Source organism: Pituophis catenifer, unplaced genomic scaffold (genome assembly GCF_029215685.1).
Source record: "Pituophis catenifer annectens isolate HBS135680 unplaced genomic scaffold, rPitCat1.0.hap2 SCAF_1, whole genome shotgun sequence".
Taxonomy (NCBI): Eukaryota; Metazoa; Chordata; class Lepidosauria; order Squamata; family Colubridae; genus Pituophis; species Pituophis catenifer.
The window spans coordinates 334,222,282-334,236,425 of NW_027256881.1; the positions used below are offsets into that span (position 1 = coordinate 334,222,282).

General features: G+C 41.6%; 1 protein-coding gene across 1 annotated transcript in view; it reads right to left on the bottom strand.

Moving 5' to 3' along the window:
• Positions 1-14,144, bottom strand: part of UNC13A (unc-13 homolog A) — a 112,876-nt gene that overhangs the window by 80,031 nt on the left and 18,701 nt on the right. Inside the window, 3 exon segments of the mRNA XM_070936436.1 lie at positions 1,393-1,443; positions 4,020-4,680; positions 10,944-11,154. Coding sequence (XP_070792537.1) covers positions 1,393-1,443; positions 4,020-4,680; positions 10,944-11,154 — 923 coding nt within the window.

The following is a 14,144-nucleotide window of genomic DNA, read 5'->3' on the forward strand; positions in this document are numbered from 1 at the left end:
ATTTGATTTATATGCCGCCCTTCTCCGAAGACTCAGGGTGGCTTACAATGTGCTCAACACTATGAAGCGGTATATAAATCTAAGTCCTATTGCTAGTGCTATTGTCATTCACCATATTATGTATGGACATTGATGAAGCTGCAATGATATACAGATGGATTATAATATATTTTCCATGAAGAGTCTTTTTGTGCGATATTTTACTGAAGTATGCCTGATCCACCTGAGACTCTGAAAGCATACTAAAAATAATCGCGACTGAAGCATAAATCTAATTAAATTTGAGGTCCATTATTAATATACACCATACAAAAAGAATCATGCTACCAAGCATCTATGTAACTTTTTGCATTACTGATCACTGGGTTTCTTTTGATGTGTTATTGATAATGTGTGCTTGAAATAAAAATGGACCGAAGCAAACTGCTACTACAGTATTTGTTGTCTATAAGAATCTTTTTACTTTTTATTTTACTTTACTGGAGGATTCTTAATATATCTGTTCTGTTTTAAAAACAAACCAGATAATTCAAAATGGCAAAAGCCATAGAGAACCTCAGGAAAAAAAAACAATTGGAAGAGGTTTTATCTGAAGGATGTTCAATAGGGAGAGGGACAGAAAAAAGATGGGGTTTTTCCCCAATTGATTGATTTAAACTTAGATTGTACCTTTTTCACTAGAAATAACGTTCAGGATGGAGAGTAGCCTATGTAGGCCTGGACTTACAACCACAATTGGGACCAGAATTTCTGTTGATAAGCAAGGTGGTTGCTAAGTGATTTGTGCCCAATTTTATAACCTTTTTGCCACAGCTGTTAAGCGAATCACTGTAGTTATTAAGCAAATCATTGGTCATTAAGTGAATCTGGCTTCCTCATTGTCTTTGCTTGTTGGCTGAGAAGGTTGCAATGAACCCAGGCAGCTGCAACTGTCATAAATACATGCCGGTTGCCAAGCGCTCAGATCTTGATCACATGACTGTGGAGATGCTACAACGGTTGTAAGTTGGAGGATCAGTTGTAAGTCACTTTTTAAATGACATTGTAATAGACATTTGAATGCTTTCTAAATGCACCCTGTTATTAACACAGCTGCCTGCAATTTACTGCTGGTTCGAATATCTCCAAGGCTCAAGGTTGACTCAGCCTTCCATCCTTTCTAAGGTAGGTGAAATGAGGACCCAGTTTGTGGGGGCAATAAGCTGACTTTGTATAAATATACAAAAGTATGAAGGCTATTGCTTAACGCATTGTAAGCCGCCCTGAGTCTCCGGAGAAGGGCGGCATATAGTCAAGGACTATCTGTACAGAAAACTCTTGTCCGTATATCAAACAAATCACGTTTCTCAAAGCTGTCCCACGTCTGTCCATGATTTCAGAAGGGATACCTGCCTCTTGGAGTTGCAAGCAGACTTTATTGAACGCCCGTAACCAGTTGGCTTTTGCTCGTGCTTTGGGGTCGACCACTTCAACTTCTTCTTTCTCCCTGTAACCAGAAGGCAGAGGTCAAGTGCAAAGTCTGGCAACTGATCTTTGGCTGAGACTTTACAGGAAAAAGCTCTATCAAACTGCTTTCTGTTAAATAATTTCACCCTGTTTTTTTTAGTAACTCTCTAGTTCCATGTCATGAAATAACTTCAGGTTGTATTTAAGAACCCACAGAATATTGTTCAAGGGAGGTCAGCCAGCAGAAAGGTGTTTCCCTCTAAATCAGGATCTTCAAAGTGGTCAACATTGATACCCCCACCCACCCACTCCCAAAGGGTTGATGTAAGTATTCAAAAGGCCAATAAGTGTCTGGGGATCAGTAGATGGTTGAAAAATTATAGAAATAATTGAAATGATGGATGATTGGGGTCTATTAATCTTTTGAGCTCTCTGTAGAGCTAGTCCTGAAGACCCTAGTCCTGAAGATGAGGTAGACATCAACAATTTCAGTAATAAAAGTATATCTTATATTTTTCCTATTTTAAATGTTGCCTACTTTTATGAAGTCAATACTATTCATGGTACTATTATTTAAAGTAATATTTATTAAATTATTTTCATATAATAAAAGTTTGGGGTTGATAAACAATCTTAAACTTCATGAAGGAGTCAATGAGCTAAAAAGCTTGGGGACTGCAAGCTAATTGTTAGATTCAGACTCTACACTATCCACATAGATTAAAAGCAGGACCTCAATGTTCTCTGTCCACTTTTAATTATGAAATTAATTTATTCTGAATTATGAAATTAATTTATTCTGAATTATGAAATTAATTTATTCTGAATTATGAAATTAATTTATTCTGAGTCTAAAGTTATAGACACATCTGCAGAGTTCCTGGTTGGAGAAGGTTTAGAAAGGCTATGCAATGTTTCGGAACTAATTTAAAAAATTAGAGGGAGCAGATGCATCTTGAAGTTTTTAGAAGTAGATCTGTGTTTTGGCAAGTTTTATGCTACAGATTATATGTTAGGGTAGATAAATGTAGGCCACTGCGAAATTCAAAGATTGTAGAACATCACATTATTGTATTAATCCCAGCATCACTTACTCCTGGCACTTAGCAACTGAATGGTAACTGGATTTAAGGATCCACAATTTTATTTGTCATATTGTCCCCAATATAATGTTGTTCCAGTGAACTATGGGAAATTTAAATAGCACTCCCCATCCGGAATTTAAATTGAGGTAAGCAATAAGCTGGCCAATTTGTGGAACATAAGGAATTACTTTGCTTGGTAAAAACCAAAATATTCTGATGAACTTCAGATCTCTTTAAACTGGGTTAGTCAAATGCCAAATGTGGTTTAGTTTAAGGAAAGATAACTTGATGCACACCAGGCCAAAACCTCCTACCTTCACATATCCATGGATGGGGTCTGAGATAGCCATCACTAATCAAGAGAATGATCTTGAAGTCATAGTACATAACACATTGAAGATATCGACTTAGCTTGCAATAGCAGTGAAAAGGAGGAATTGCATGCTAAAACTGCAAATTGCATGCTAAAACTTGAGCAAATCTCAAATATGTTCCAACTGTGTCTGGGAAAGGGTAAAAAATGTCAAGGTGTCAGTCAGAACTATGCAAATGAAGCACTGTTCCTTTGTATGTGCATATACACATATGATCAGGCCTGATCCCACCTTGATTTCACTCAGGATGATCAAAACTGAGTTCTTTTGAAGATCATTTATTGCATACACCGATTGTTTGCTGCTGAATATATTGCTGAGATATATTAGGGTTTGTCTGTTACTTACATTTTAATTGATTTATCTCTACTGTGGATGTTTTATGTATATATTATTGAGTACTTACCATGGGTGCTTTATGAATTATTTACTGTGGAAATTTTATTTGACAACACTGCCAATTATCAGGAGTCCTATGGGATTTAGTAATACAAATGAATGAATCAATCAATTAAAACTATCTAAACTAGTAGCCATCACCACATCTTGTGGCAGTAATTTAATTATAAACTGAGGAAGTACTTTGGGGGGGGGACAGAGGGGAGATCATCTAAATGTCCACCTATCTACCGTGGTTGGATGACCCCATTCCTAAATTTTTGAGAGAGGTGACAACTGAGGCAGACCATAAAATGACATAGTATGAGTGGAATGGAAGAAGTGTACAGGGAGGGCGTTCCCCTACTCCTTTCAAAACCCTGGGACTAGCTTTATTTTCATTTTAATCTCCCACAATTCCATGTTATGATCCTATGCCAGGGACACTGTGAGCGATTAAAACGGTGTTTCTGGCTCCCTGAGGCCGAATGTAGCATGGTGGATGTACGTTCCTGTTGCCAAAGGGATCCACAAAGAGCAATGGTTCTCTTAGGCTCAAAGCTGCCCCACAGCAGGACCGAGATTGACCTAGTCAGATAAGGAAACTCTAACTTTTACCATAAAGAATCTCTTACTTCTCTTCTGTCTTGGGGGGCACTTCCTGGGGGGTCTCCTCCACAACCGGGGTCTCTTCTGCTGGTTTTTCCTCCTGCAGGACAGTTGGAACCTCGTCCACCTTCTCCTCTTTCTGGACCTGCTGTTGCAACCTCGGGGGCACCTGCTGCTGCTGCTTCTGCTGCTGCTGCACTGGGGGCAACTGGGGCTGCTGGGGCTGTTGCGGCTGCTGGGGTAGCTGCTTCTGCTGCCCCTGAGGAGGCATTTTTTGCTGCAAGGGCTGCTGCTGCCTCTGTTGCACTGGTGGCACCTGTTGTTGGGCCTGTTGCGGTGGTTTCTGTGGCGGAGGCTGGGCTTGGGCCTGTTGGGATGGCTTCTGCTGGAGCTGCTGCTGTTGGGCCTGCTGGGGCGGCTTCTGCTGGGATAGAGCAAATAGCGTGGATGGCTGGACCTGTGGGGCCTTCGGCTGCGGCTCTTGCTGCTGCAGAGAAGCCTCCTTGGGGTAAGATTCATCGTCAGCGTCGGGCGCCTTGTCCTCGGGGGAGTACTGTTCGTTCTCGCTGTACTCTTCATTGAACTCATCCTCCTCCAGGTAGAAGTCATCCTCTTCTTCGTCCCAGTGCGGGGAGTCCTTGTGATAGCTCACGGAGCTGTGGCAAGAGTGGTAGGAGTCTCCGTCCCGCTCATCCAGGCTGACGTCATCGGGGTCAAATTCGTCACTCAGCTGCGAACTACCCTGGCTCAGCTCAGCCGAGGAGGCGTAGCGGCTGCTCCCAGTGGGGCTGTAGGGATGGGCAGGGGTTGAGGAGGGGGATGGAGAAACAGAGGCAGAAGCCGAGGAGAAAAAGGGCGGTTATAAATGAGCTTAAAGAGAACATGGTGGAGTTAGCTCGCTAGAGCCAATCCTCACATTTATTTCTCTACAGGTGCACATAGCACAACTATTGAGCATCTCTATGTCTCTCTTCCACACACCTCCAAAAATAGTAATAATAATGGATTGAAATTTACACCTATACTGGCCTTCCTAACATCCCGAAGACTCTGAATGATTCCAAGCAAGAGGGTAACCAACATTACAGGAGTGCATCCTTGCTCAGATTACATTTCCAAATAAGTCCCATTCTGGGTCTCATTTCAGTAATCTCTCCTAAAGAGTTATGGAACTATAATATAGTGATTACTTTTAGATTTGGGCAGTTCCTTTCATTGGGAAGCCATGGGAACGATTAACAAACATTAGAAGGCATCTGCTTTCATGAGCTGCTGCTCAGTAAAAGGACAGATTAGGGATCATGTGTATTCCATTAGGCATTAAATATAAGCAAATGCTTATATTTAGAGCATTCTATAGGTCAGCCCAACATAAAGTTTAGGAATTTGCAATTGTATGTAACTCCAGGTTTACATGCAATTGCATGTAATCCACTTCTAGCTATTAACAGAATAAATTACATGCTTTTGCCATCAGTTCCAACTCTGGTCATACCATTGTGCTGATATTCAGTGCCAGGGGATGAAGGAAAGTTGATAGTGTCTTAGTTCACCACTCTCCTACCAGTTACTCCCACTCACTGAACATGATCAAACTGGCTAGTCCTTAATCGGAGTCATTCCCCCATGTATGAACTGGAGAACAATTTGCATCAGTTAGCCTGACTACTTTTACAATGCCTGGAGTCCATTTTCTGCCAGTTCCACAGATTCAGCCAAGCCACCACCAGCAATCAGTCACAAAAGGAGACAGCAGCCATAGATGCAGAAACATAGAACAATAAACAGTAGCCTGCCCCTTCAATGATTCAGTCTTTTGAGGGACATCACAGTTATAGATAGCACTGGATGATAAAGCCAAATAAAGTTTACACCTGCTGCTGGTATAATAGGAGAGGGAAAATAGGTAAGAATAGGGAAACGGTATACACCTTTCTAATCAGTGGTCCATACATGAGCATTTACACGTACACACATACACAAAGGCCCTCTGTGACAGAATTATCAGGTAGCCCTTGACTTATAACCATATTTGAGCTCAGAATTACGGTCATATGTGGTTGTGGTCATTAAGTAGGTCATCATGTGACCGCACCCTATTTCATAATCTTTTTTTTGTAATGGTTGTTAAGCGAATCTGTTTTCTGCAATGGGTGTTTTTGGCCAGAAACCATTGAAAATAATGGTCACATTATGTGGACTACAACTCCCAGAATTCCTCAGCCAGCAACTGCCAGCTAGTGAATTTTGGGAGTTGAAGTCCACAGAGCTTAGTTGCCAAGGTTGAGAAACACTGATCTTAGAGGCAACACACGGGGTATAATATTGGATATGAGCGAACTAAAATATTTGCCCCCCATTTATTGTTCTTATTTGTAGCTGACAAACTGGGGTGCTCTAGAACCATGCTTTAATGTCCAAATAGGTCAATACATGGCAAATACATTTATATGTATTTATGAAAGAAAATACCAAGAAACCCCACTCTATTCCCTCTGGGGAAAGAGTGTTTAATGCTAATATCTTGATTCCCCCCACCCCTCCAAGGTTTGCACTCCTATTCACCATTACAAAAAGGAAGTCCAATTAGCATTATGGAAGAATACAGGTAGTCCTTGACTTCCAACCACAATTTTTTGCCACAGTTGTGAAGCAAATTATTGCAGTTGTTCAGTGAATCCTTCTCTCCCCCTCCCCCCCCCCATTGACTTTGCTTGTTGGAAGCTGGCTGGGAAGGTCAGAAATAGTGGGATACTGCAACTGTCATAAATACATGCAAGTTGGTAAGGGCCTAAATTTTGATCATGCGAACACGAGGATGCTGCCATGATCGTAAGTGTGAGAATGTAAGTCACTGTTTTTAGTGCTGTTGCAACTTCAAATAGTCACTAAACAAATGGTTGTAATTCAAGGACTACCTGTACGAAAGGGACATCGATGTGTTTTATGGAAATGGATTGACTGTGGTTCCACTGTTTCGGTGATATTCCTGCCCTTGTGTGCAAAGGCTAAAATAAAATTTTGATTTCATTCTTCCGAATAAACACGCACGTACACACACACACATACATAGACTGTACCTCTCGATCAAATGTATTCATGATGTATCTAAATGAAGTGGGTGAGCCCTAAGGTGGTGGTGGGGTGTGTATTCCTTCATACAGCCTTGGTCATTCCCACCTGCTTAAAAACAATACAGACCCCTGGCCTGCATAGAGATTGCTAGCATTTCAAGGAGAAAAGAATCAAACCTACACTCTGGAATGACACTCATACAAGGTTTGCACTTGTCTTCTAAAAATCTATGGAGATCCTCAATCATCCAGGTCGTGGTTGTCCCAAAGGTGCTTTTCAAAGGCAACTGGACTTTCTTCAGTCTTCTAAAGGAAGACTGATGTCTTCCAAAAGGAATTCCTCTCTTCCCCTGACAGAGTTAGATTTACTCTTCACGCATTCTCAAAATACAGAGTAGCAAATTACAGAAGAAAAAAGAAGGATATAAGGCTCAGAGAGGGGACACAGAAAGAATAGAGAGGGACAGCTGGATTCACTGTAGGGACAGATAGCTTTAAATCCCAGAAACTAACATTACAGCAGACTGATCAGACTGTCTCTGAGCAAGCACAGAGGCTTACGGGAAGCACATGCAGACATGATATGGGACATACCTGGATTAGACCGAAACCACATTTCCAGCATTGGCAATGGGGGAGGGACAAAGGAAGGCAGACTCACAAAAGAATGTGAGTGCCCATTTATTCAACTTTCGGCCTGGTAGAGGAAGGCATCTAGTCTCAATCGTTTGGTTGCAATTTCGAAGTCTTAGATGGAGGCAGCGCAGCCTTATGAATCTGCACTTCTGTTTTTAAATTTCTGGGGGTTATCAAAGGAAGGGGTACAGACATAGCTTGCACAATGTTCAGTTCCTCTGCGTATTTCCCTCTTCTCTGCAGTCAGTGGTAAAACACTGCAAGGTAGTTGGGATCAATTGGAGTTTAAAAATAGGGTGTCCAACTTGAGCAGGGGATTGTACTAGAAGACCTCCAAGGGTCCCTTCTAAGTCTGTTATTCTGATGAAGGTCTGGGAGAACACCTGTGAACATTCCTGGATGATCACAACCCCAGGCCCAGAATCATGGCTAGTGCCACACTTGAAAACCAGAAAGGCATATTGCCAAGGTGGGAACCTCCAATCAAGTTTTGGTAATGCTTGCCAGGTTGGCTCTCTCAACTATGAGAGAGCCAACATACTATGCCCAAATACGCCATATTACGGTTTGTTGCAAAGGCTTGGTTCTCACAATATGCTAAGACAAGTGATGTGTTTCCCCTGAACACACAGAATTTACAGCGTGTAAATTCCAATTCCATTTTAGCCTACTTAAACACATTGTGCAAACTCAGTGTACCTGCTGATTTCACAGCAATGGAAAATGGAGGTGGTGTTGAGAGGGGAATCCACTCAGATAGATCTTCAGATTCTGGCTTTGTATCTGAAGCTTTGATCAGGGAGGGCAAACTGGTCACAGAAGACAGCAGTTTTAAACTAACTCACCATCCCTAGTAAGCAGGCAGTTACCCATGGTTGCTGGGAGTGATAAGAGCTGTATCCAAGTGGATTGGAGAAAGGAAAAATCTACACCAGACTGTTTCATTTTTAAAGCAGAGGATGTTGCATAGAATCATCTCTTTCAAATCTTGCTTAGCCTTCTTTATGTTACAATGGCCTGTTAGGAAAATCTTCCCACAAAGTGTGTCTGTGTGCATGCGCTCATGCGTGCAGGCATGTTTGTATTCCACTGAGAACTAGTTAAGGGAAGTTCAACCCTAGCAAAATCTTGATTTCAAATTCAATCTTGTCTGGGAAAAGAAAAATATTACAGGGGGTGGAATGGGAACAGGAAAGGAGTCGTAGCAGCCACTGCTGGATAGATGCTGATGGCCTAATCCAGTTTGCAAAAACCAAGAACCACGTGACTCTGCAAAAGGCACACAGCGGAAAAACAAGAGAAAGACCCACCTATCAGATAGGTCTAGGGAGCGCCTGCTCTCGAGCGAGGGCTGGCGGCTCGTGCGCCTGCTTGACCCGGAAGCAGACTCAGCGTCACTGTGCCCGTTTGCGGCAGAATCTACACTACCATAGCGTCTGCCAGGGAGGGGAAGAGGAAAAGGGTCAGCATATAAAATGGCAGAGAGAAAAGACCCCCCCCCTCTCCTGTCCTGGGAATTTGAAAGAGAGCAGAAGGAGAGAGCAAAACACAAATTTGCTAGCTAAGAACTAAGAGACAAAGAGGTGGGTTTCTATCTGAGACCTGTTTTTTGTTCAGATAGAATATATCCAGGCCAACCTCTGCAACTCAGGGCACTCCACTTAGGCTGCATCGTAGCTCTCATCATTCAGAGCCAGTTTGGTAACAATGGTGTGGAATAATTGGAGTTTGCTTGAAGAATGCTGGCCTGGAACTATTCAAAGGGTAGACCTGGCATTGGGGAAAAGAGAAGGCTATTCTGAAATACAGAAAACAATGTTGAACTGGGGTGGTTGCAAGTCATTCCCACCACCACCACCATCATCCCCAGCAACCAACCATGATTTTCTCAAAGGAGTAAAATAAATCTATTATGGAAGTTAGCTACCAAGAGAGCGGCCCCTACAGGCCCTGTGATTCTCAAAGGACACGAAAAATCACATTGACAGCATTGTTAAAAATGCTAGGCTATGATGAATGATTAATGGCCAACGGAAGATTTGGGGAATGGAATGGAGTTCTTTTATTTAAGCATATGATTTGATTACTCTTATGCAAACAGCATTTAGGAGACCCACTGCCGTCGCCCCTCTGTAGTCGAGGCCACTATTTTTTCTTGGAGTCCTATCAGGGTTTCTAGTCCCCAGGTTACCCACCACAACCCTATATTATTATTATTATGGATCCGAGCCAACTTTTAAATTCTTCCTTTCCTCACTTTATATATACTGGTATACCCAGAGGGTCCTTGGCAAGATTCTCCCCATACATTCCAATGTGCATGAGCTAAAACCAAGCTGGAGGAAATAGCGAAGGATATGAAAGCCAATTGAGCTGCAGGGAAAAGTTCTGTTTGTTAACTATTGTTCAGAATTTGGCTCGGGATCCATTGCAATGTTTCAGCTCTTGAACAATGCCAGTAATGAATGGAGCTGATTTTGTCAATTCTTTGGCCCTCGCTCCGTTCTAAATATGACCCCAGTTCAAAAGGAGCTGTTTTGAGTGGTTGGGGCTATTACCAATGACAGATACAAATGGAACTTCCGTACTCTGCTCTATACCACTGAGTAACCGGAGGCAGAGATCAAGAGTAAAGAAACTACTTTTGTATGTTTGTTGCAGGTAGTCCTTAACATACAACCATTTGTTTAGCAATCATTCAAAGTTACAATGGCATGGAAAAAAGGGACTTATAATCGGTCCTCACATTTATAACCATTGCAGTGTCCCTGAGGTCACCTGATTGTAATTCAGGTACTTGGCAACTGGTAGGTATTTAGTATGATCGCCATTCGTAATCTTTCCAACTGGTTTCTGACAAATAAAGTCAATAAGAAGTCCAACAGGGGGAAATTGCAGGTCATGATCATGTGATGTCTCATTTAACGATTGCGGCTAAAAAGGTTGTAAAATTGGGTGCAATTGTGTGAGAACAAATTTTCTGGTCCCAATTGTGGTTGTAAATTGAGGATTACCTGGATGAACATAATGTTGGGTATATTGTGTTTGAGACAATAGGTTAGACTTGATGGTCTGTTGCTTTATGTCTACCATGACATATGGCTACCATGACTCTTTCCCCATTTTATAACCTCCTAGGGCAGTGTTTCTCAACCTTGGAAGCTTGAAGATGGGTGGACTTCAATTCCCAGAATCCCCCAGCCAGCAGCGCTGGCTGGGGGATTCTGGGAGTTGAAGTCCACCCATCTTCAAGCTACCAAGGTTGAGAAACACTGTTCTAGGGGGAGGACAAGAAACCCTTCCCTACTTTTCCCAACAGTTCCAGGCTGCATCCACTCTACCTGATTGGCCGATGGTTAGAATAGTCCATCTCATAACCCTGCATAGAATCTGTATAGGAGTCTCGGGATACTCGCTGTTGATGGCGTATGGGGTACTGGTGGACCGAAGCATTGGGCTGGGAGGTTGTATAGTAAGGGGGTGGGATGCTGTTGCTGGTCTCACTGCGATAGTCACTGTCTCGGTCATCCACGGTGCTGTCAGGGTCATCATCTGTAAAAAGGAACCCAATATCATGATATAAAACAAACAAAGTGTTCATTATTAAAATGGGATATGTGAACATTCTTTATGTGCGAGGGACATGGGAGCACAGTATGTGAACATTTGTGTGTGTTGGCAAGCATCTGTATTTAAAAATTTAGAAGGTCCACATGCATAAGTGTCAAAAGGATGCAGTGTTCTGACGTGATAGAGAATAACAGAAAAGGGTCTCCATTGGAGAACAGAAAAAAAATGGTGGTTTCCAGAGGACAGGGATACTTGATAATTGAAAAGAAGTGGAGAACACAGAAAGAGATGAACGGACAAATAGAGCATGAAGACATCTCACAAGCTGGTTAAAGAAATTTAGAAACAATATAAGGACCTCCTCAAGCTGGTACCCATCCGATCTAATGGATTTTAACTCCCACAATGTTCAGCTTGAATGGGCATTTTGGGAGTTGAAGTCCAAACTACAATACATTCAGAGAACATGATCTTGGGGAAAGAAAAGAAAGAAAAGAAAGTCACATGGTTCTTTAAAATAGGTGGGGCAGGAAGCTGTTTACACAGGTCACGGTATGGCATGGGTTTCCTTGCAGAGCTGCTAAGTAGAATGGAGTGGAGAGAGAAAGAAAGGGCATGGGGAATGTACATTGGGGGTGCAGGTTGGAAGCTGAATGTTTCCTTGGCATGCAAACCTACTTCCTCATTCAGATATTGGTTCTTGACCTTGCTACATCTGTAAGCAAGCCAGGACATGATGCACTGCATAATTATCCATAGTTCTTTGCTACTTTTCCCTCACTGCTGGCTGATTTCTCAGTTTCCTAAAAATGATCCTGATCACCGTTCAGTGATCCTTCTTTTTAAGATCTAAATCAGGGGTGTCCATCCTTGGCAACTTTAAGACTTACAAACTTCAGTTTGCAGAATTTCCCAGCCAGCGTGGGAGTTGAAGGCCACAAATCTTCAAGTTGCCAAGGATAGACACCCCTGCTCTAAACCAATAATCCAATTAAAGCTTACATATATTACAACCGAACCCTTAACTTTTTTTAAAAAAATATATTTTATGTTAGTGCAGAAAAACTGCTTTCTGCTTTGGCATTTTGGGCAGCCCTTGTGAAAATGTTTTCATTAATTAACTTGCCTCCACTCTCAGTGGTTGGATTATATGCCCTGAGTGATATTATTCTGCAGCCAAATTAATTGGCTATTAGATCTGAGTGCACCTTCTATGCCCTATGTGATTCCTGATTGGAAGGGATTGGCTTCCAAATTGGTCCAAGGAGAATAATATGCAAGCTAAAAGAGTGTCAAATATACCTATTTTTAAAATAAAAAAATAATTGCTCTCCCAAAGTCCCATATGGTCCTTAAAGGGAAAACTAATTAAAGCATCAACTTGGCCATGCTCAATAAAACAATATAAATTGGAATTGAAGTGGACAGGAACATAACCCTGCCTCAGGAATCAAGTCATTTCCTTTTCAATCTAAGTGCCATCTTACTGGTTGGATTCACAAATGGACTGAACAAAATTCCTCTCAGATTATTTATTTGTATCCCATTTTTAATATTTTTACAAATAACTCAAGCCAGAGAACATATCCAAGGTACCTTTCTCCTATTTTCCTCACAACAACAACCCTGTTGAGGTGAGTGGGGCTGAGAGAGAGTGACTGGCCCAAGATCACCCAGCTGGCTTTCATGGCTATATCTCTCCTCCCCAATAAACAGGACTGGAAAAAAGGGCTAAGTTTCCATGACCTACTCAGCTACAATGGCCCCAAGCCTATTTTATCTTAGTCTACTGTGTGGTACAATCTCAGCCACCAGCTGACCATACAACACTCTGTGTTATGTAAATAGGTTTGTTTGGCGGGAAGTTTGAATTAACTGACCATCAGCTGATTGGCTGACCACCACAGCTGCAAGGTATATAAAGGGAGCTGGCTCCCTGGGTCAGTTGCTGGAGTCTCACCATATAATAAAGAGCTGTTGTCACTAACTACTCTGGCTTGCTGCGTCCTCATTCACCCAACTTAACACTCTGAGCTTGGTTCCCGAATTTTTTTTTTTTTTTTAATTTTGATTTATATGCTGCCCTTCTCAGGGCGGCTTACAATGTGCTAAGCAAATTAATTAATTTTCTAGGTTCATATTATACAGTGAACTATAAACTTATCAAGCAGACTCAGTTTACATGACAACCTAAGCCACAAACAAAAGTAACACTGTGGAGTCCTTGGTGCTCCCTGAGTTTGGCTATGTGTGCTTGTATATGTTTCATTACCCTAGCTAGGTAACATCACCAGTCCTAGTGAGTGTGGGGTATGTTCTCTGTTTATATATATATATATATTAGTTTGGCTTGCCAGTGTGGGTGCAGGTGCAGTTTTCTCCTTGGTAGTTTCTTGATTAGTTAAAACTAACACTAATGAAACTTAATAAGTTGTGTAGACGTACCTCGTAGGCTTTTATCGTGTGTTATGTGTATATAACTGTGTATCTGAAAGAGGGAGTTTGGTCCATGACCATATATTTTAATAAATTTATCTGAAAGAAATATTGCTGCTTGGCTGGCATTGTCAGAATCACTAAGCATCTACACAAAACACAATGTATTTTTTGGTGGAGGCCATTGACACAATTAGTTAAGGGCTTGTTCACACAATTATACCCACCCTTTTGATGCCCAGCATTTAATGAATGGCTGGACTGTTCTTCTATTAAAACATTATGTGAGAGTCTGCAGGAACATTTTAACTGTAGTCATCCCTTGAAATTACAAAGCATCTCTTAAACAATGAGCACCCTCAAAATAGCAGATGGATACAAATTAAGGAAAAGTACTGAGATTACATTTGCACATCAAGCTAGACTCAGTTAGATTAATATAGCAAATGGATTAATGCCATAAATCAGTCAAGTAAATAATTTGAAAAATATTGGCTAAAGCATCAATATTTTTAGCTACAAACAAGCCGCAGAGG